The sequence below is a fragment of the Xenopus laevis genome, chromosome 1S (genome assembly GCF_017654675.1).
Source record: "Xenopus laevis strain J_2021 chromosome 1S, Xenopus_laevis_v10.1, whole genome shotgun sequence".
NCBI lineage: Eukaryota > Metazoa > Chordata > Amphibia > Anura > Pipidae > Xenopus > Xenopus laevis.
The window spans coordinates 104771888-104792859 of NC_054372.1; the positions used below are offsets into that span (position 1 = coordinate 104771888).

Below are 20972 nucleotides of genomic sequence, written 5' to 3' on the forward strand. Positions count from 1 at the left end.
GGCCTCATTATTATTAATTTCATTATGGAGATTGAGGGCCGGTGTAAATTTGAAAACGGGCCGCAATTGGCCCCCGGGCCGCACTTTGGACATGCCTGATCTAACCCTTAATAGCCTTCAGTCAAGATCGTCCATTAAACTGCTTGGGTTGGGTCAGGCCCACAATTTGGCAATCACTGTATATACTACATACTAAATATCGGTATAGTTATTTTATGTAGCACAGATTTGGAATCCATCCAGAGAATCCTTCACTTCACAAACTGAGAATAGGACTGCATTACACTGTGAGCCTAAGGAGAGTGGGGAACCACTCTCCAGGGTAACGTTTGATTTTTGTACGTGAAAAGTAGGATCAGTGTGTTAAAAAAAACAACAAATTTGCACATTAATGAACCCGTCAACATATGCAATATTTCCTCTGCCACTGACTGCTACACAACCCCAAAACATAACAGAGCCACCCGATGTTTAACAGTTAGACTGTTGGCCTGTCTAGATGCTGTTCTGCATACTTTGTATGATGAAGTTTGTGATGAGGTTGCAGGTAAATTTATGCACATTTATGCAAGCAATGCTGCACCATGGAATAATAATTATTATTATTATTAACATTTATTTTTAGAGCACCAACAGATTGTGCAGCGCTGTAAAGTGAATGTGTTTATACAAAGAAATCACATGCATTACATACATATAACATTCAGAGTTACATACATAACACCTAGTACCGGTACAAAAGGTGAGGAAGGCCTTGTGCAAAAGATCTTACAATCTAAGGGGGAAGGGAATGAGACACAGGGTGCGAAAGTGGCCAAGATCAAACATAAGCAGATGAGAGATGTAGCGTTTGGTATTGTATTTGGTAGCTAAACAGAGTGAAGGTAGGCTTCTCTAAATAAGTGTGTTTTAAGAAATCTTTTGAAAGTAGAAAGGTTGGGAGAAAGTTGTACAGACAGTGGGAGAGAATTCCAGAGGAGGGGCGCGCATATCTCCCAACATGTAAAAATAGAAAGAGGGACAAAAGGTGGCCATGCCACTTTGTGACAACACCTCTAAATACCACACCCATTTTACCAAACATAAACGATAACAAGCATATTAAACCCAGACAGTGGTTTACTTATAGAAAATTGATGACATGCATTTAAACACCAGACATACCACTGGCCAATATACTTAATACAGAAAATGCATAGCAAGCATATGAAAGACAGGCATTCCAGTATAATTCCAGTATAACCCCAGGTGTGCCAGTATAATTACTACAGAAATAGAATAGCATGCATATTAGCCCACAGATATGTCAGTAATATCACTCATGTTAAAAAGGGAGTATATTTTCCTTTTAATTATCTGATTCAACCTTAACGCTTTTTCTGCCAGCAAACACTATAGGCTGTCCCACACACCAGAAAGCCATATATTTACTTCACTTTCTGGCCAGAGGCAGGGATTCCATTGCAACCTACTGTTGCAATGGAAAGAGTATTCTGTCCCTACAATAAGAATTGTATAAGAATTTTAATTGTAAAAGGAAATAAATTGAACACAACCTGTTTTGATATATAGGTATTATATTGCCTTTAAATCCCTTGTCCCTCCCAGTGCACTGAGCATTATTCATGCTTTGGAAAGCCCTGATAAATAATTTATTTGCATATATATATATATATATATATATATATATATATATATATATATATATATATATATATATATATATATATGTTTATTAAGACCTCTTGGGAGAAGGGAGGTCTTCTCACAGAGCTACAAAACATTATTAATTAAAACTGCCCTAGTATCCTGCTGGCCACAGCGCTTCACATATCTAAATAAATATGTATTTTATTTTTTATAAGTTTAAAAGGAACAGTTATTTATTGTTTGCTAAAGCAGCACATCCTCTGTAGAGTTTATTTTAAAATGTAATCTTTTCATGCACTGCTTAGAATAGGATTCTTTTTGTGAACCCCAACCACACAAACATAGCAGAAAAGGGATCCATTTTTTGAAACCACCCTATTTACAGTATATGCTATTTTCACACCTGCATGTACAAAGGCCCTTAGGATTTCAAGATTTTGAGCAACTTTATTTAATTTTTCAGTTTTATTAAACAGTTTTCATTTATGTGCTTGTTCTCGAGAATAAAAAAAATGTGGTAGTGTTTTTTTCCCCACAATCTTGTTTCCCCCTCAAATTTTAAATCTGCCCTTTAATGCAGCTACCACTAGTATGAAGCAACTACTTTTGCAGTAACCAATATAACGGCTAACCCAAATAGCAGCAGCCAGATGTGCTTTGGATTTTTATTAGTCACTATAAACCAGTCCAAGTGGATTTAAAACCAACCAGATGTTTTAAAACATACTGACAACAGCACTTATGCAGTTTAGCTCCTGTGTTCTTAGATCAGCCCCCAATGGACATATTTATAATTATAACTTACTTTGGATCAAGTACAAGGTACTGTTTTATTATTACAGGGATAAAGAAAATCATTTTTAAAAATTTGAATTGTTTGACAGCCCTTTCCGTAATTTTGAGCTTTCTGGAAAACGGAACCCATAGCTTTATGGCACTTTAAACCAAGGATATTAAAAGTCAGCTAGGATTTCTATGCCTTGCATTATAATACTACCATGCTCCCTGGCAAATTTTAAATATCCATATATGGCGCACCTTTATATTTTATGGGGGAGGGGGTACTTCACAAGTACAAAAAAAGTGTGTGCTGCTTGTAGCCTTGCAATCTGCCTCCTTGCTCCAAGATTCCTATGGACACTAGTAGCATCCATGAAATTCCCCTATTTTAGGGCTGTTTTGTTAGCACTAACCTTGTGTTGGTTCTCCTTTTTCTGCAATTGTTACTTGATTTATTTATATTGCAGTGCTATACAAAAGTAGCATGGCAAAAACATGGCTCTAGGGAACAACATGCTGTTTCTAGATCAATATTAGCATTGCACTTTGTGAGTAAACATGCCCCAGTGTGTGTTGTGCTATAGTCCCTTCGCAATTTGACTCTTGCTTAACGGTTCATATTGAAATACTCTTATTTTTTTTCCTGTCTTGTACTTTAGGAAATTCTTTTATTGAAGGAACAGAGGCCTGATCTAATGGAACTGGAGAGTGAGAGAGACAAACTGCTTCAGAGGCTGCAGGTATGACAGAATGTTCAGAACTCCACTGGAAGGTAGAAGTTTTACCCTGAGCCGTGGCTCTATACCTAGTTTACTACTTGTTTTTAATATGTATTAATGTATGGCTGCCTGCATTCTGCACATTTCTCTTGATGCTCATTGTCAGCGTGCTCAGGGTTTCCATGGAAATATTTGTTCCGATGTTTTGTTGAAGTATAAAGACTTGGCTCCCTGTTATTCCTGTGAGCTGGGAGGGGGAATTACCTCACAAACTGCATGAGGTTGGCTGAGCTTTCACCCAGGTCTCTCTGTACAGGAATATCCTGGCATTCCTTTCTTTTGCGCATACCTGTAAAATCATTTCAGTTTTCAGCTATAGCAGACAATAGTGCAACCTTGGAACTGAATACAGGATAGTGTGTAAGCATGTCAATATATATATTGTGGCAGTTTGTGTCTCATACAGCACAGCTTTAAATGTGTACTGTAAGGGACTTCAAGATATAGGGAAGCCCATGGCTAGGGTGGGTGTAATTACTGTGTATAATGATCTGTGATTAAATTTGGTATGTTAGTTTCTCTCCACAGAAATACTTAATATTTTCCCAGTAAATGATATTGTTGTACTAAGCACTAAGGGGCATATGCAGGTGTGTAGTAAATAAAGGGTTCTGTTGCACCTTTTGCCTATAGGGTGTATAAGAAAGCTCATATACTACCCCTCATGAAGTCCGCACTTTCAAATGCAGAAAGAACTGCATTAATCAGGGAGAACAGGTCTTTGTGCTCCATTCTAGGTGGTAAAGATCCACCCCGATTGGCACTAGGAACCAGGCAGGGTGCAAAGTACATAAAGCTGGTGGAGTGGACTGTTTGTTTTCCACTCTGCACCCTGCCCTGCTTTACAGAATTTTCACCGGCCAGTGGTGGGGGCGGGAACAAAATGGGCGGGTCGTGACATCAAAGGGGGTGGAGCCACTGCACAATCGGCAGAAGGCAGTGAAAATCGTAAGTTTTGATTGGATTGGGGGCAGGCCAAGGGCCTTTTTTTTTACGGGTATTACAAAATTACCGTCAGCTACATTGCCGGTAAATTTGTAATACCGGCCTTGGCAGGTGTTTTAAACGGCTAGGCCGGTGGCAACCCTGCCTGGGCTACCTAAATGAGCCCTTATTTGTCTTCCTCTACTCTCGCTCACGAGAAGGTGAACTAACTGAATAGTTGGCTTTTCCTACTCATTCTCCAAATAATAAGGGGGGATTCATATCTCTATTCAATGATTTGTCTGTAGAACCCTTGTCTTTTTTTTTACTTTTCTTCTTGGCTCTGTATAAAAAGACTTTTTTGTCATTTTACCTAATGATCTTAGCTGAGCAAGCAGATATTTTTCCTTTTACCTGAGTTTGCTGTACAGTGAGTTTTGTACTTCCTGATATATTTTTTCAGAATGAAGACAAAAATATAACAAAGTCAAAAAGATGCCACTGCTAAACATGTGTTGAAAGTCATAATTGCTAAGAACACCCACCTTTCTATACTTCTGTTTTTCATTCCAGATGGTATCTTAATTGATCTTTACATTTTGTACTAGCCTAGAAATATTGCCAATAAATCTACACATATCACAACTGCACAACTCAAACGGGGCCCTTTTCCCTTTACAATTTTTGTCTGTATTCTGCCAGAGGAGCTAAAAGGACCAGTAACATCAAATTTTTCAAAAAAAAAAAAAAATCGTTAATATACATAGAATAAAAAATACCAAGACAACTTAAACTTTAAAATCGCAAAGCCTTTATTAAGAAATAACGATCCATCCTGCGGCGCTCTATTTCTCCTCCCTGGCTATCTCCCATATTCTACTAACAGCTTGTGAAGCGAGGTTAAGCTGCGCATCAGGGAGCGTTATATTGTACAGATCACCCCAGCCTTCAAGAGCACTGGAATCTGGCCTCAGAGAGTTGGAGTCGCACATACAAACTTTGGCTGCTAAAAGCGGATAAGTGGAGAATTGCTCCCGGTTATTTCCCATATTCTACTGACAGCTTGTGAAGCTGCGCATCAGGGAGCGCTATATTGTACAGATCACCCCGGCCTTTAAGAGCACTGGAATCTGGTCTCAGGGAGTTGGAGTCGCACATACAAACTTTGTCTGCTAAAAGCGGATAAGTGGAGAATCGCTCCTGGCTGGGAGCTCACACTGAGCTGCAAGAGTCGCGTTGGCACTGACAGCTGAAGCCCATGGGTATAAGTCAGTTGGCAGTTGTGCCTATAGACGTCTTGGTGCACACAGGCAGCCTGTTGTACTTCTTCAAGGGAATAAAGGAGAGGGGGAGCCGAAGCGTTGTCCTTGGCAGAGAGCAGGGCGAGAGATGCTGATTCCGTCCCGGCTCTCAGGCTCCAGCTTCTTCAACTATGCTACTCGTTCTTCCGCCTGTGTGTAGGCACACTGGCCATACTACTCTGTGTGGCGCTTGGAACGGAATAGTCGGACCCTGGGGCTCAGTACCTTCCGACCACCTACTGCAGCATCGTAGGGTCATAGAAAACCGAGGTGCATAGAGTGCAGAAAGATCCCCATGGGCTTCAGCTGCCAGTGCCAACGTGACTCTTGCAGCTCAGTGTGAGCTCCCAGCCAGGAGCGATTCTCCACTTATCCGCTTTTAGCAGACAAAGTTTGTATGTGCGACTCCAACTCCCTGAGACCAGATTCCAGTGCTCTTAAAGGCCGGGGTGATCTGTACAATATAGCGCTCCCTGATGCGCAGCTTCACAAGCTGTCAGTAGAATATGGGAAATAACCAGGGAGGAGAAATAGAGCGCCACAGGATGGATTGTTATTTCTTAATAAAGGATTTGCAGTTTTAAAGTTTAATTTGTCTTGGTGTTTTCTTTTCAATGTATACTAAAGAATTTTTTCCTTTAAGTACAAAAGTTGTGTGTTCTACTACTGTGGGGCAGCACATAGGCTTTTCTGACAGAATTTATTTTGTAAATATTATGTTACAGGATTCAAGGCACGAGGTCATAAGACAAACGGTTACTTGCATTACTAAAAGGGTAGTAAACTGTGCTTTGATGCACTGCTCAACCAAACTTTACTCAGTTTTTGCTGGACTACAAATCCCAGAATAATGTAACATATAATGGTTGAGGCATGCTATGAGCTGTAGTCCAGCATCATCAGGGTTATATTCTTAAAGTAATATTGCACATTTTTTTCCCCCAAATCTCAACAGCAGTTGATTAAAAAGCAAAAAATCCCCCAATGAGAATCCCAACTGACCTGTATCAATCTTTCTTATTAGTCAATTATTTTACATTTGTAATTAAGTTTTTGATCAGTAGAATTCTCATTGGTGAAATTTCTTTCTGTGATTAAGGTTTTCAGATACTTCTATAGAAAACTAGGGGACCCTGTGGGATGGAGTTATGGCTGGGTTACAACCCCTTTAAAGTATTAAACTATTTTTTTTCACTTCTTTAATTTATGCAAAGACACTTGCCATACAGCTTTGTTACTCTAGCTGATAATAGCATAGGAATACTGATTGCACATTCTAACCTGCTTATATTTCACGGTTCACAAACATCATTTCATATATCATAGCCATAAATCTTTGAGTTATTAACAGTTGATTATTTGTGACCTTGATCCTTCACTAATCACGCCTTTACAAGCGTATGCAGAAAACCTGTTTTGTCACAGTCGCCCACAAATAATAAATAAGCATGCAGTTCATTAGCATGGATAGGCGCTCTGACCTCTATGCATATTAGTCTCAACTGTCTATTGAAGTCAGAATATTCACATTAAAGTGTTTAGCATCAAATCGAACTGTACAGTTGAAATGGAGTTTGTTTTCATAACTTGTCACTGGGGAAGAATTTTCCTTTGCATGAAACTGGCACTCTGTGGCACATAAAGGCATACTACAGCTTGTGAACCAGAGCTAACACAACGTATTGCCAGAGAATATTAGCCAATATTTTCCTTTAAGCTAAATAAAAGCCAGTTTAAACATTTTTTAAAATTTGCATATTTACAGTTGTGTTCAGAATAATAGCAGTCCTACATGACTACCATGATAGTTACATAGTTGAATCAGGTTGAAAAAAGTCTCAACCTCTCCAAATGAAAACCCAGCATCCATACACACACCGCTCCATACTTTCACATAGTATAGATATGGGTATATATAATTTAACTATAGAGTTTAGTATCACAATAGCCTTTGATATTATGTCTGTCCAAGAAATCATCCAAGAAAAGAACACACTGGCACACGAGGCTTGTATCTGCAGGGCGAACCCTTGCAAAAGTTTTTACTGCGGTGGTGCAACGTTTCAGGGCTCCGCCCCTTTGTCAAGCCCTGAAACGTTGCACCACCGCACTAAAAACTTTTGCAAGGGTTCGCCCTGCAGATACAAGCCTCGTGTGCCAGTGTGTTCTTTTCTTGTACCAGTTACCGGGAGGCTACCGTATCCTCCATCCATTGAGCACCGAGCTAATCTTTATAGCTACGTCACGGGTGTGCGAGAGTCTACTTCAATTGAAGCAAGAAATCATCCAAGCCACTCTTAAAGGCATTAACTGAATCAGACATCACAACATCACCCGGCAGTGCATTCCACAACCTCACTGTGAAGAACCACCTACGTTGTTTCAGGTGAAAGTTCTTTTCTTCTAGTCTGAAGGGGTGGCCTTTCCAGATTGCTTATCTTGAATAACAGGATATGAAGCACACCATCCTCAGGCTTTGCCTTTAAAATATTTTATTTCAGCGGAATTTCACACACAAGCTTTTGGGGGAAAACCCCTTCCTCAGGTGGATTAACCTAAAATGTTTTAAAGGCAAAGCCTGAGGATAGTGTGCTTCATATCCTGTTATTCATGATATGGAATTTGGCTGACTTGGAGGCAGTTTGGGAGTGGATATACCCTGAAAAAAGTAAGTGGTGTGCTGAGGAAAAAAAAAATCGTATTTGGACTTTCCAGATTGCTGCCCAGTTTCCCATCTTAGACAAATCAATCTGCAAAGTGGCAGCATCCTGCATCTTAGACAAGTTCTGCACAATTTAGTATCATCTGCAAAAATAGAAACAGTACTTTCAATGTCCACCTCCAGGTCATTAATAAATAAGTTGAAAAGCAAGGGACCTAGTACAGAGCCCTGCGGTACTCCACTAACACTGGTCCAATTAGAAAATGTTCTATTTACAACAACTCTTTGTAGTCTATCTTTTAGCCAGTCAGTCAGTTTTTGGTAGAAATTATATTTCTACATGGCAAATAATTTACTTGTAGTAGAGTAATAGAGAACCAACAGACCCGCAGTCAGGACATGAATGCTGCTGATTCTGTGTAATTGAATCATTAATTGAGGCTTGTTCCAAATAATAGCAGTGTTCAAAATAATAACAGTTTGTTCCAAATGGGTTGTTCCAGAAATTGTTCAGAAGAACAGTGTACTTTGATTAAAAAGTTAATCGGAGAGGGTACACCTATAAAGAAGTGCATAAAATTATAGGCTGCTCAGCTAAAATGAACTGAAATGCTTTAAAATGGCAACCAAAACCTGAAAGACGTGTAAGAAAACGTAAAACTACCATTTGAATGTATAGAAGAATAGCGAAAATGGCAAATACTCATCCAATGATCCGCTCCAGGAAGAAGGTCTAAAGTTACCTGTGAGTACTGTTACAATTAGAAGACGCCTATGTGAAGACAAGCTATTGGCAAGAAGCCCTCGCAAAGTCCCATTGTTGAAAAAAAGACGCGCTGAATAGGTTGTAATTAGCCAAAGAACACACTGACATTCCTAAAGAGAAATGGTGCAGCATTTTGTGGACTGATGAAAGCAAAATTGTTCTTTTAGGGGCCACAGACAGTTTGTCAGACAACCCTCAAAGACTGAATTCAAGCCACAGTACACTGTGAAGCATGGTGGCACAAGCATCATGATATGGGGATGTTTCTCATACTATGATGTTGGGCCTATTTATCGCATAACAGGGATCATGGATCAGTTTCAATACATCAGAATACTTTAAGAGGTCATCATCTTGCCTTATGCCGAAGATTTAAAGGAGAAGGAAAGCTACAGAGGCATTTTATTGCCAATAGATTAGCTGCAATAGTGCAAGCTAGAATGCTATATTTATTCTGTAGAATGTTTTACCATACCTGAGTAAAAAGCTTTAGAAACTCTCTGTTTGTTTATGATAGGAGCTGCAGTATTAACATGGTGTGACATCACTTCCTGCCTGAGTCTCTCCCTGCTCTGGGCTCAGATTACAGTAGAGAAGGGGAGGGGGAAGAGGAGCAAACTGAGCATGCTCACACCCAGGGCAATGAGGTTTAAGCTGAAGGCAGGAAGTCTGATACAGAAGCCCATGTGTACACAATAGAAGGAAAGAAATGCTGTGTTTCTTTTGACAGGGGACTCAGAGCAGCACTACTTTGGGGGTTTACTGGTATATTTAGATGAACCTTTCTGATAAGGCTTACTTAGTTTTAACCTTTCCTTCTCCTTTAAGGCAAAAACTGATCATTGTTCATTGTTCTGTGTTACTACCCAGGTGCAACTTTACCCAGTCCTAGTAAATTAAGCCCTTGTGATTTACAGCATGAGTGTGTTGACTGCCGACAAAGATAAATGTTGGGTTGAGGAACTCACAGATAAATACTTAGATATACACATATATATGAAAAAAGCCATCCATATGTGAATAATTTGTGAATGTAGGCATTTGCTTCAGTGAATGCCACAATATGCTGGATATTATAGAGAAAGTAATCTGCTCAGTAAAGTATCCCTTCCACTCCTTATTTTTCCTGGTTTTACTTACTTATTTTACATAGCAGGAGATTCTGTAGATATATATGTGTATAAAAGTAAATTCTAGGTCATCGAGCTTTCCATTACTTTGGGGATAAAAGCATTCCTACAGCGTTCCAATACACTCTGCATGTTGCTTGTTCCAGCTTGAAATGTCTTACATTTATACAGCAAAAAGAAACCGTGCTAATGCGAAATGTACTTTAATCACACTGCTATTATCTTAGCCTAGACATTTTAAAATGCTGTTCTATTTACTATATTGATAAACAATACATGCTACAGTGTGACACATAGTTTTGCAATTACCAGGCACCCATCTGCAGATTAGCTAAGGAACAATGTACCCCCACTCTAGACTATAAGGATAGCCAAAGTCACAAGGGAGTTCCAAAAACATATAAAGGCACATGTGCGTAGGCTGAGCTTTTATACAGGTTTTGGAACTCTAAAGGTGGCCATAGACGCACCGATAATATTGTACAAATTTATTTTTATTATTTGCTGTGTGTATGGCAGGAGGTGAATTGACCGATATCGGCAGAAGACTTGGATACCGATGGGCTCGGAAAATTTTGAATTGGTGCCTTTGAAGGCACCTGAACATCGGCCATTATTGGTGCTGAATCATCAGATATTCAGCTCTACACGTTTGTTTTGAAACAAACAATCTTTCTTGGAAAGATCTTTTCCAAGAAAGATCGTAATTGTTATGTCTATGGCCACCTTAAGGTGACTATGAATAGCCTCATATTGAAATGGGTCAAAGGCCTCGAAATATAATTTTGTGCAATTAAAGCAAATGTAATTCTAATCACCTTTCAAGAATATATTACTTTATATTCTGTGATTTTGCAATTACAATTGAAAAAGTATCTGTCTGGCCTTTGCTTTTCTTGGCACTGCTGGTCCTGACCACGTCCTTTCAAAACAATATAGTCAGTTTACATCCATCCAAGACTCCATTCCTAAAGCTCGAACATATCTAAATATTGTAGACATACTGTACACACAACAATAAATAGGAATGTATAAGAAATAGGAATTCCTAAGGACACACAAATGTAAATCTTGAGAAGAAACTTTTGGGTTGATCTTGATGAATAATTTGTTTCTTCCACCGACTTAGATATGTATAATCTTATCCATCTCTTTTTTTTTTTTTTAAATTAAACCAATTCAGAGCTCAGATCCATTCCAAACAAAGGGCACATCAGTATTTGAAAATTCTAAAAGTTTTTTGAGAATTCTTGAGTTGTTTTATAATTATGGATAAGTATGGTAACCTTGTGCAATTCTTGAAAAATGTCTTGGGAGTTTTCATGTTCAAAGAAAATCCAAGTTACAAATTATAAATATAGGTATGGGTTTGCCTCCTATATAGCATTGTTTTGCCTCCTATAAGGATTAATTATATCTTAGTTGGGATCAAGTACAAGGTATGGTTTTATTAATACAGAGAAAAAGGAAATCATTCTTAAAAATTAGAATTATTTGATTAAAATTAGGGGTGCACTGAATTCACAATTTTGGTATTTGACCGAACCCAGAAACCTTCATAAAAGATTTGTCCGCACACTGAACCAAATCCAAACCCTAAACTGCATGTGTGTAAGGGTTAAAAAGAACTGCAAGTAAGGGTTAAAGAGAACATTTTTAAACTTGCTTGTTTTTGTGACAGAAAGTCACGTTATTTTTAATATTTGGTTCGAACATGCACTTGGATTGAACTCTATGGGAGATGACCTTCCCATAATTTGGTAATCAAATAGAATGAATCCAGCACACGAAATCTGCTCAAGGGTTATTACCCGTGTTTAATGTCAAGCCAAACAGGTTACAACGTTTCGGGGGCGTACCCCTTCGTCAGGTGATCTGTGCCTCCCACTTCCACCATTAAATAAGTAAAAAATCTTAATCACCACCCACATGGAAAGAAAATTTACATATCAATCAAGAACAATCAAAAGGGTTCCTTGGATTATAATAAAAGTCCAGAGTCCATCCAATAATTAAGATATCCATTATTCAAAGTAAAGTCCAAACACCTGAAAAGTTTGAAAACATTTTGTTCACACAATATTCTGTTACAAATAAATCTTTTCTCAAATTAAAGAACATACTCAAAATAAAATTAAACAATATAGGAAAGAATTAATCATACCTTTCCTTTTCTAACGAAAAAATTATCAATTTAGGAGAATCTGTAGAAAGATGGAAACAAATTAGCAACATAATTTCAAACCAAATGGTACATTGTTACAAATAACATCTCAGGCTAAACTCCTCATTTAACCCCCTCTGTGTTTGAGTTTGCAGCAGCCATATCCAGTACGCCTCACGTTGTGCCAATCTTATCTTTCGATTTTGGTTAGATGTATGTATTTTTTCTAACACCTGCCATCTTAATTGTGATGTCCTATGGCCTGCTTCAAAAAAATGTTGGTATAAAAAAGTTTCTTGCTTTTTCTTTTTATCACTAATTCCCTTAATGTCATCCTTTTTTAGTGGTTTGAAGTTTCTTATAGCAGCCTTATGTTCATTTAACCTTATTTTAACCTGTCTACTCGTTTGGCCAATATATGCCAAGCCACATGGGCACTTTAAACAATAAATTACTCCCTGAGAGTTACAGGTATGAAAGCCTTTCATGTTATGTTTCGTACCCTTTTGGGGATGTACCACATAATCCCCCTTAATAATGCCAGTACAATGGCCGCAACTAAGGCAGGGAAAAGTACCTATCCTGTCAGTGTATATTTTGTGGACATTTTGCTCCTTCTTTTTAATAATGTCACCAACATTTCTGCCACGTTTATATGAAAACACAGGGGGCAATGTGAACAATTTACCCAATGTAACATCACCTTTTAGGATGTTACATTGGGTAAATTGTTCACATTGCCCCCTGTGTTTTCATATAAACGTGGCAGAAATGTTGGTGACATTATTAAAAAGAAGGAGCAAAATGTCCACAAAATATACACTGACAGGATAGGTACTTTTCCCTGCCTTAGTTGCGGCCATTGTACTGGCATTATTAAGGGGGATTATGTGGTACATCCCCAAAAGGGTACGAAACATAACATGAAAGGCTTTCATACCTGTAACTCTCAGGGAGTAATTTATTGTTTAAAGTGCCCATGTGGCTTGGCATATATTGGCCAAACGAGTAGACAGGTTAAAATAAGATTAAATGAACATAAGGCTGCTATAAGAAACTTCAAACCACTAAAAAAGGATGACATTAAGGGAATTAGTGATAAAAAGAAAAAGCAAGAAACTTTTTTTATACCAACATTTTTTTGAAGCAGGCCATAGGACATCACAATTAAGATGGCAGGTGTTAGAAAAAATACATACATCTAACCAAAATCTAAAGATAAGGTTGGCACAACGTGAGGCGTACTGGATATGGTTGCTGCAAACTCAAACACAGAGGGGGTTAAATGAGGAGTTTAGCCTGAGATGTTATTTGTAACAATGTACCATTGGTTTGAAATTATGTTGCTAATTTGTTTCCATCTTTCTACAGATTCTCCTAAATTGATAATTTTTTCGTTAGAAAAGGAAAGGTATGATTAATTCTTTCCTATATTGTTTAATTTTATTTTGAGTATGTTCTTTAATTTGAGAAAAGATTTATTTGTAACAGAATATTGTGTGAACAAAATGTTTTCAAACTTTTCAGGTGTTTGGACTTTACTTTGAATAATGGATATCTTAATTATTGGATGGACTCGACTTTTATTATATTCCAAGGAACCCTTTTGATTGTTCTTGATTGATATGTAAATTTTCTTACCATGTGGGTGGTGATTAAGATTTTTTTACTTATTTAATGGTGGAAGTGGGAGGCACAGATCACCTGACGAAGGGGTACGCCCCCGAAACGTTGTAACCTGTTTGGCTTGACATTAAACACGGGTAATAACCCTTGAGCAGATTTCGTGTGCTGGATTCATTCTATTTGATTACCATTTTTTGGAGGTGCCGTCCTCCTATGTTCCATGCACCGTGAACGTGAAAAGAGGGAACAGGTGTGCATCTGCATCTCGTTTGGCTGAACTTCCCATAATTTGGACCTTTCTGGGTAACAGGTTTGTGGATAATGAATCCTATACCTGTCCTTGAGAACAAAACAAGATGAGAAACTTCTCTTTCCATGTGCAAACTTCAGAGAAAATCAAGAAAATATTTAAAATTTCAAAACCCCCCTTAATTTCAAAATTGCAAGGTATTATTCTAATACATAGGGAGTTATGTAATAAAAGGCATTAAGTTTGCCCATGAGCAATAACTCATAGCAACCAATCTTATTGGTGTCTATGGGTTACATGGGCATTTTATTACATATGGGGCATAATGTCTATTAGGGATGGGCGAATTTGACCTGTTTCGTTTCGACGACAATTCGCCGCCGGCGAAATGTCGCAGATATCCATTAAAGTCTATGGACGTCAAAAAAATTGTCGTGCGCCGAAATTGTTTTGACGCACGTCTTTTTTTTTTTTTTGACGCACGCCACTATACAAGTCTATGGCCGTAATTTTTTCGAAGTATTTAAATTCAATGTAAACATTAAATAAACCCATTATTGGTGTTTCCAATAAGGATTAATTATATCTTAGTTGGGATCGAGTACAAATTACTGTTTTATTATTACAGAAAAAAAGGAAAATAGTTTTTTAAAATTTGGATTATTTGATTATAATGGAGTCTAATTGCGTAATTCAGAGCTTTCTGGATAATGGGTTTCCAGATAACGGATCCCATACCTGTATTTTGAATTAGAGAAATAATTAATTGTTACTGAATGGTAAGATCTGTTTTCACTGTGCATATGTTTTTGGTAAAGGTTTTTTTCTTTTCTTTCACAGGAGCTTGAAGAGAGAAACCAAGACATGGAAAAGGAACTAGAGAGGTCAGAGCAGAGCCTCAGGGACTCCCAGTCAGAAAGAGATAGAGTTCGAGAAGAGATTAGCAAAGCTGGAGAAGATCTTGATGTGAAGATATGTCAACTGAATGAGTTGCGTATTGGACTTGTTAAACTTCTAGAAAGCAACTGAAAGGGAACAATCCAGTTACACTTGGAAATAATTTATACTGCTCTTATGCTCTTGGAAGAATTCAGGCTGGTGATCTGGGAGCTGACATAGACTAATGAGGACGTTTAGCAGTATTTTTTCAGTTCATTGTATTCACAGGTTCTATGTCGATCAATGGTATTTTTCTAGCTCAGTTTGCTCTTTTCATAGCAAATCCTGTTCTCTTCCACTTCAGAGGTCAACAGCTGTACCACCCTTTGTTGTGAACATTACATCTCAATGCTGCATTTTTCAGCCAGGAGCACAAGCCATTGGAATAAACCAAAAGAAATATGTGGGACAGGTAGCTGGAAGTAGGTAACGGCTGCTTACTCCTTACCCACTGTGATGCAGAGATAAGCCCATTGTCTCTTTCTGTTTTATTAAACCGCTTTATATGTTATATTACCCATTCACATCATGCAGCTGTGTAACTGCCTTAATAGATGGCAGCCGTACTGTCATTTTAAGTATAGGAACAAAAAGTTATGATGTTAGTCCAATGTAAATCTGTTAGTTATAAAATGGTACTTTTCTACATGTATAATCTGAACAGCAGTGGAACTGTATATCATATCAAGGGACACAGTCCCCCACAGTATTAATCAAACTATGGCTGCTTGTTAAATACAAGATGCCAACCAGTTGATAAAGAAGCAAAAAATTTGTCATATTTAGCTCTCACTTCTAATAGAAAAGTTACTTTTTAACCCAAACATTGTTTGTGGGTACATTATGAAATACCCACGACCCCTTATATTTTTGGTTTGAATTGTTATAATACTAATACATATGCAGAACAATTTGAACACTGGCTGCTTATCTGATCAGCTAATTATTGCTGCCATCATCCTGTCTTTAAGCACACTGACGAATGTATGTATGTTTGTATGTATGTGTATATATATATATATATATATATATATGTATGTGTGTGTGTGTACACACACACACACACACACACACACACACACACACGCTGTCAGCTGATCTGTCAACTCACTCCCATTCTGGTAAATAAACAATCTCAAGGACATTAGCCTTTTGATCCTATATTTTAGTAAGAAGAGGCAGTGAGAATCTCTAAGACCATGATTACATGGTTAGTTGCTTTGACTCAAAAGCCTGCACCAACATAAAATAAAACCGAGACGCCAGTGGAAAGGATTAGTAAACTGAAGAACAACTGTAAGCTTTAAAGGTTATGTGGGTCCCTTTGTCAAGGAAGAACCTTACCAGTGTATTATATTTGTTGACAGTGAGGTCATAGAATCTTATTTGCAGTATAATTTTCCTGTGTAGTTAAAACATGCCCTCTTGTTATTACCTGAAAAAACTTTTAAAAGTGGCCCAGTCAGGTACCTTTCTAGGCAACTACCTACTTTGATTTTAAAAAAAATAGGGTAAACATTTAGGACAATGTCTATTCACTCTCATAGATACGCATGACAGGCCAGCTTCATGGTCAGTTAAGCTTAAATTTGAATGCTTATTAGCTGTCAAAAATATTCTGGGAACTGTTGTTAAATGATTGATACACTCATATGTTCCTTTATCTCTCACCTCATGGTGGCCTGACCCTCAAGGGGAGCTTAAAGGGACTGTTCACCTTTAAATTAACTTTTAGTATGATGTAGAGATTGATATTCTGAGACTGTTTGCAATTAGTTTTGTTTTTCATTTTTTTATTTTTTTTATTTGTGTTTTTTGAGTTATTTAGCTTTTTATTCAGCAGCTCTCCAGTTTGCAATATTAGCAATCTGGTTGCTAGGATCCAAAATACATTGGCAACCATGAACTGATTTGAATAAGAGATGGGAATATGAATAGAAGAGGGTCTGAACAGAAAGATGATCAGTAAAAAGTAGTAATAACAATACATTTTTTTAGCTGGGGGTCAGTGACCCCCATTTGAAAGCTGGAAAAAATGCTTAGAAATGGCCATTCTATAACATACCAAAAGTTACCTGAAAGGTGAACCACCCCTTTAAACTTAAAGTCCAAGAACCACTGATCTATGGACCCGATCATATTCCCACACACACTATGGAGCCAATTAACCTGCCTGTAGGTGTTTGCTGGGAAGAAAAGAAGTACTTGTAGGATCCATGCAGAAATGGGAGAATATGCAGACTTTTTGCATATAGTGCTCTGGTTACAAATAAAGCTAGTACCTCAACACTAGGGTTGCCACCTGTCCGCTTTTGATCCGGACAGCTTGTTTTTTTCCAAAATAGGAAAACCTATGATTGACGTGGAGATTGGAACCCCCACGGTGTCACGGACCTGCCCCTATTACATTGAGGCTCCACCCCACTGCTCGGAGTTCCACAGGATAGTAGGTGGCAACCCTACTCAGCGCAATGCACCACTTACACGTGTCACTTTCTTCCAATGATTTAGAAAGAGTGAGAAAAGCAAAACTATGACACTATTCACTTTCCTGTCATTTTTATATAGGTGTAGCTCTGTTGGAGTAGTTTATTCTGTACATGACAAAGGCTGTTAAGGCTTCAATAATGCAAGTGATAACAGAGGAATCCATGGGTCCTTGTATTGGCTGGTTCCGAATCTCAGGAATAAAACTAAAGAAAATCATTTACTGGGAAACAATAGTGAAACTGCCAAATCATGTTGGAACTTTAACAGAGGACTTGCTTTGGTCTTTGAGCAGTTTTTAAGTGCGAGTAAAAATCAACTTAGCTAGAGGTACATGCAGAATCTGGGTTGAAATCAAGAGAGAAGGTTAATAAAAATTGAGCCATTTTTTATAGAAGCACAACATAATATTTGCTACAGTCTGAATTTATCTTTTAGATTCTTATAGAAAGCAATCCTGGAAAAATATTATACCACTTAGTGCTGTTTTAGAGAGATTCTTTTGTGGAATTGAATAAAGCCTTGCAGCTTTGAATACACTCTTTGTATGTTTATGAATTGCAGTCATTATACTCATCACCTCACCAAAAGCTTCGGCAGAATTTTATCATCAAGATCAAAATTGACATTTGTGAGCAACAAGTATATATGCAATAGAGGTATGGGACCCCTTATTCAGAATGTTCTGGACCTGGGGTTTTCCAGATAACGGATCTTTCCGTAATTTGGTCTACTAGAACATCATTGGAAACATTAAATAAACACAATAGGCTGGTTTTGTGTTCAGTGCGAATTAATTATTACTTAGTCTGGATCAAGAATACAGTACTGTTTTACTTTTACAGAGTAAAAGGAGATCTTTGGATTATTTAATTATAATGGAGTCTATAGGAGGCGTCCTTTCCGCAATTCAGAGATTTCTGGATAACGGGTTTCCAGATAATGGATCTCATACCTGTTCAAGTCACTGTTTTATTAGTACAGAGAAAAAGGAAATCATTAAAAATGTGGATTATTTGATTAAAGTGAAATCTATGGGAGATAGCCTCACAAATCAGATTTTTCTGGATAACAGGTTTCCAGATAACAGATCGCATACCTGTATTTACATTTACAACAATTTTAAATGCCTTTATAAAGACTGCATTATGGAGCATAGTTTGGTGTGTTTTTAAGAAACATTTCTACAATACCTGAATCTTGATAAGCTATGAACTCTACGTCATAAAACATTCATTAACTAAATGTTTCCGTAGATTCAGTAAAGTACAATAAAGAGTTTATGCATATGATAAATTATGCTTAGCTATATTTTACAGTGTTTCGCTCCGGATAACTCTACCTTCAGAAACAGCTCAGGCCAATTAATATTTTGGCTGCACTAAGTACAGTGGAACCTCAATTTTACATCCCCCGATTTTAAGTTTTCCCTCATTTTACATTGATGTTTTGTGGTCCCACGTACTGTATATATTATACATAATACATTTCCCTGATTTAAAATTTTCCTGGATTTTACACCATTATTTTCTGGTCCCCTGAAAAATGCAGCTTCATTGTTGTTGTCTCTTTAAAAAATGTCAGTAACAATATGAGCCATTAGCCAATGGCCTGTGAATGATTGACCGGCACCAGCAATCCCTGCTGTAGCTCAACATTCAGAAATGCTCAAGGCTGCATTACAAAGAGAACTGGATCTGTCAGGCTGGTCTCAGAGAATGGTTAATTGCAGGTATTTTGTGGAGTACAGTACACATTTGTATTCCAGTCTATATTCAGATCACATTGTTCTAAGCCCAGCATGACTGATAGAGCCTGTTTTAGTGATACTGACACAATTTCAGTAATTGAAAGGAGTGTGCTTATACACTGCCCTGATCCACCTGCCTGGTTTTGAACTGGACAGTCCTTGTTTCTGCATGGGCTGTCTGGTTCAGAACTGCCTGTTTTGATTTGTTCTGAACCCCAAATGATACTCTTCCCATAGAAGCCCAAAATGGGCAAATCCTTACATCGTAGTCTCAATGTCATTGTCACACTCCATTAAAGTCGTCTCCCCGTCATGTCACTGTTAGGTTCCACTGCAAGTAAAAGGTGGTAACCCTACCAACATTGCTATGTGTATTTAAAGGGGTTGTTCACCTGAGAGTCAACTTTTAGGGGGTTATCAAAATTCTAATTTATCTGATTTTTTTTAAAATAAAGTCTGACCAAACTAGAATTCACAATTTGACCTTATTTATTATTAAAAAAAGGCACAATTTAAAACTCGATAAAATCTAGCGAAAACCCGAATCGTACAATTTTTTTCCCCGAATGGCTACATTTTTTCTGGCTTTTTCCCTGAAAAGTCATCAGATTTTTGCCCGAAATAGTTGACTTTTCAAGCTAATTCCAGCGCAGACCACACAAACTTCCAAATAGGATAGTAACCTCTCCCATTGACTCCCATTACAACATCGGCTGGTCTGAGATAGTGGATTTTCGGATTCAGAGTTTTTCTATCCTCGTGGTATTATAAATCTTGAATAGTTCAAGTTTTTTTTCCACTAAAAAAATCTGATTTTATAGTAAAAAAAAAACCTGGAATTTTTAGAGTTTTTAGCATTCGGACGTTAATAAATAACCCCCTTAATATTATATCAAGAGTGACTATTTGCAGCTGGTTTTCAGTTTGTTTTATTTATTTAGCTGTTTATTCAGCAACTCTCCTGTTTGCTATTTCAGCAGCCGGGATTTTAGGGTTCAAATTATCATAGCAACCATGCATTGATTTGAATAAGAGACTGGAATGTGAATAGAAGGTGGTGACCCAGATAGAAAGAGGAGTAACAAACTGTAGCAATAAAAATCTGCAGCTTTACAGAGCATTTGTTTTGGGGTTTTTTTTAGATGGGGTGACTGTCAAAAGAGGAAGGCAAATAATTACAAAAATAAATATGAACCCCAATTGAAAAGTTGCTTAGAATTCTATAACAGTCTTATATCATACTAAAACGTTACTTTAAGGTGAACCACCCCGTTAAAGCTTTGCTCTGAGCATACACCTAGTCCAGTAAAAGGGGTGAAAGAATAAAATTAGAACATACCTGATTCTTCCATAAGCACTGCAAGATGCTTTGTTATGGTTGCTGCATGCATCAAAAATACAAGAAGTTGTTGGGTTGTGTTTTGTTTAAAACTTAACTTTAAAAAAAAAAATACAAGAAGTTGGAGGTCTTCATCTGCAAACATCTCAACAAAAGACAAGCTGCTGGCAGCTCTCCCTCAGATAGCCCCATTGGAAAGCAGCAAGGAAGTGGCACAATAAGCCGCACAAATAGATGAGATGGAATTACTCAAGATGAACATTATGCACAATCTTCCATAAGCTATATAAAGAGTAATGAAAAGATCTCCTGATTATACACCAACATCAACCCCCTGCGGCCAACCCCAACAAAGATTACAGAGCTGCACACTTACTTTTGATAATTAACTTCATAACGCTATTGTAAAAGATGGCTATTTGATT

The 20972-nt window shown here is 37.7% G+C and overlaps 1 protein-coding gene across 4 annotated transcripts in view; it reads left to right on the forward strand.

Annotated features, from left to right (window-relative positions):
* The window catches only part of homer3.S (homer scaffold protein 3 S homeolog), a 64845-nt gene extending 48443 nt beyond the window's left edge, over window positions 1-16402 (forward strand). For all 4 annotated transcript variants that reach the window (XM_041580067.1, XM_041580068.1, XM_041580065.1 and 1 more), the window contains 2 exons: window positions 3090-3170; window positions 14873-16402. In XM_041580067.1, coding sequence (XP_041436001.1) covers window positions 3090-3170; window positions 14873-15061 — 270 coding nt within the window. In that variant the 3' untranslated portion in view covers window positions 15062-16402. The remainder of the gene's footprint in view (window positions 1-3089; window positions 3171-14872) is intronic.
* The last annotated feature ends 4570 nt before the right edge of the window (window positions 16403-20972 follow it).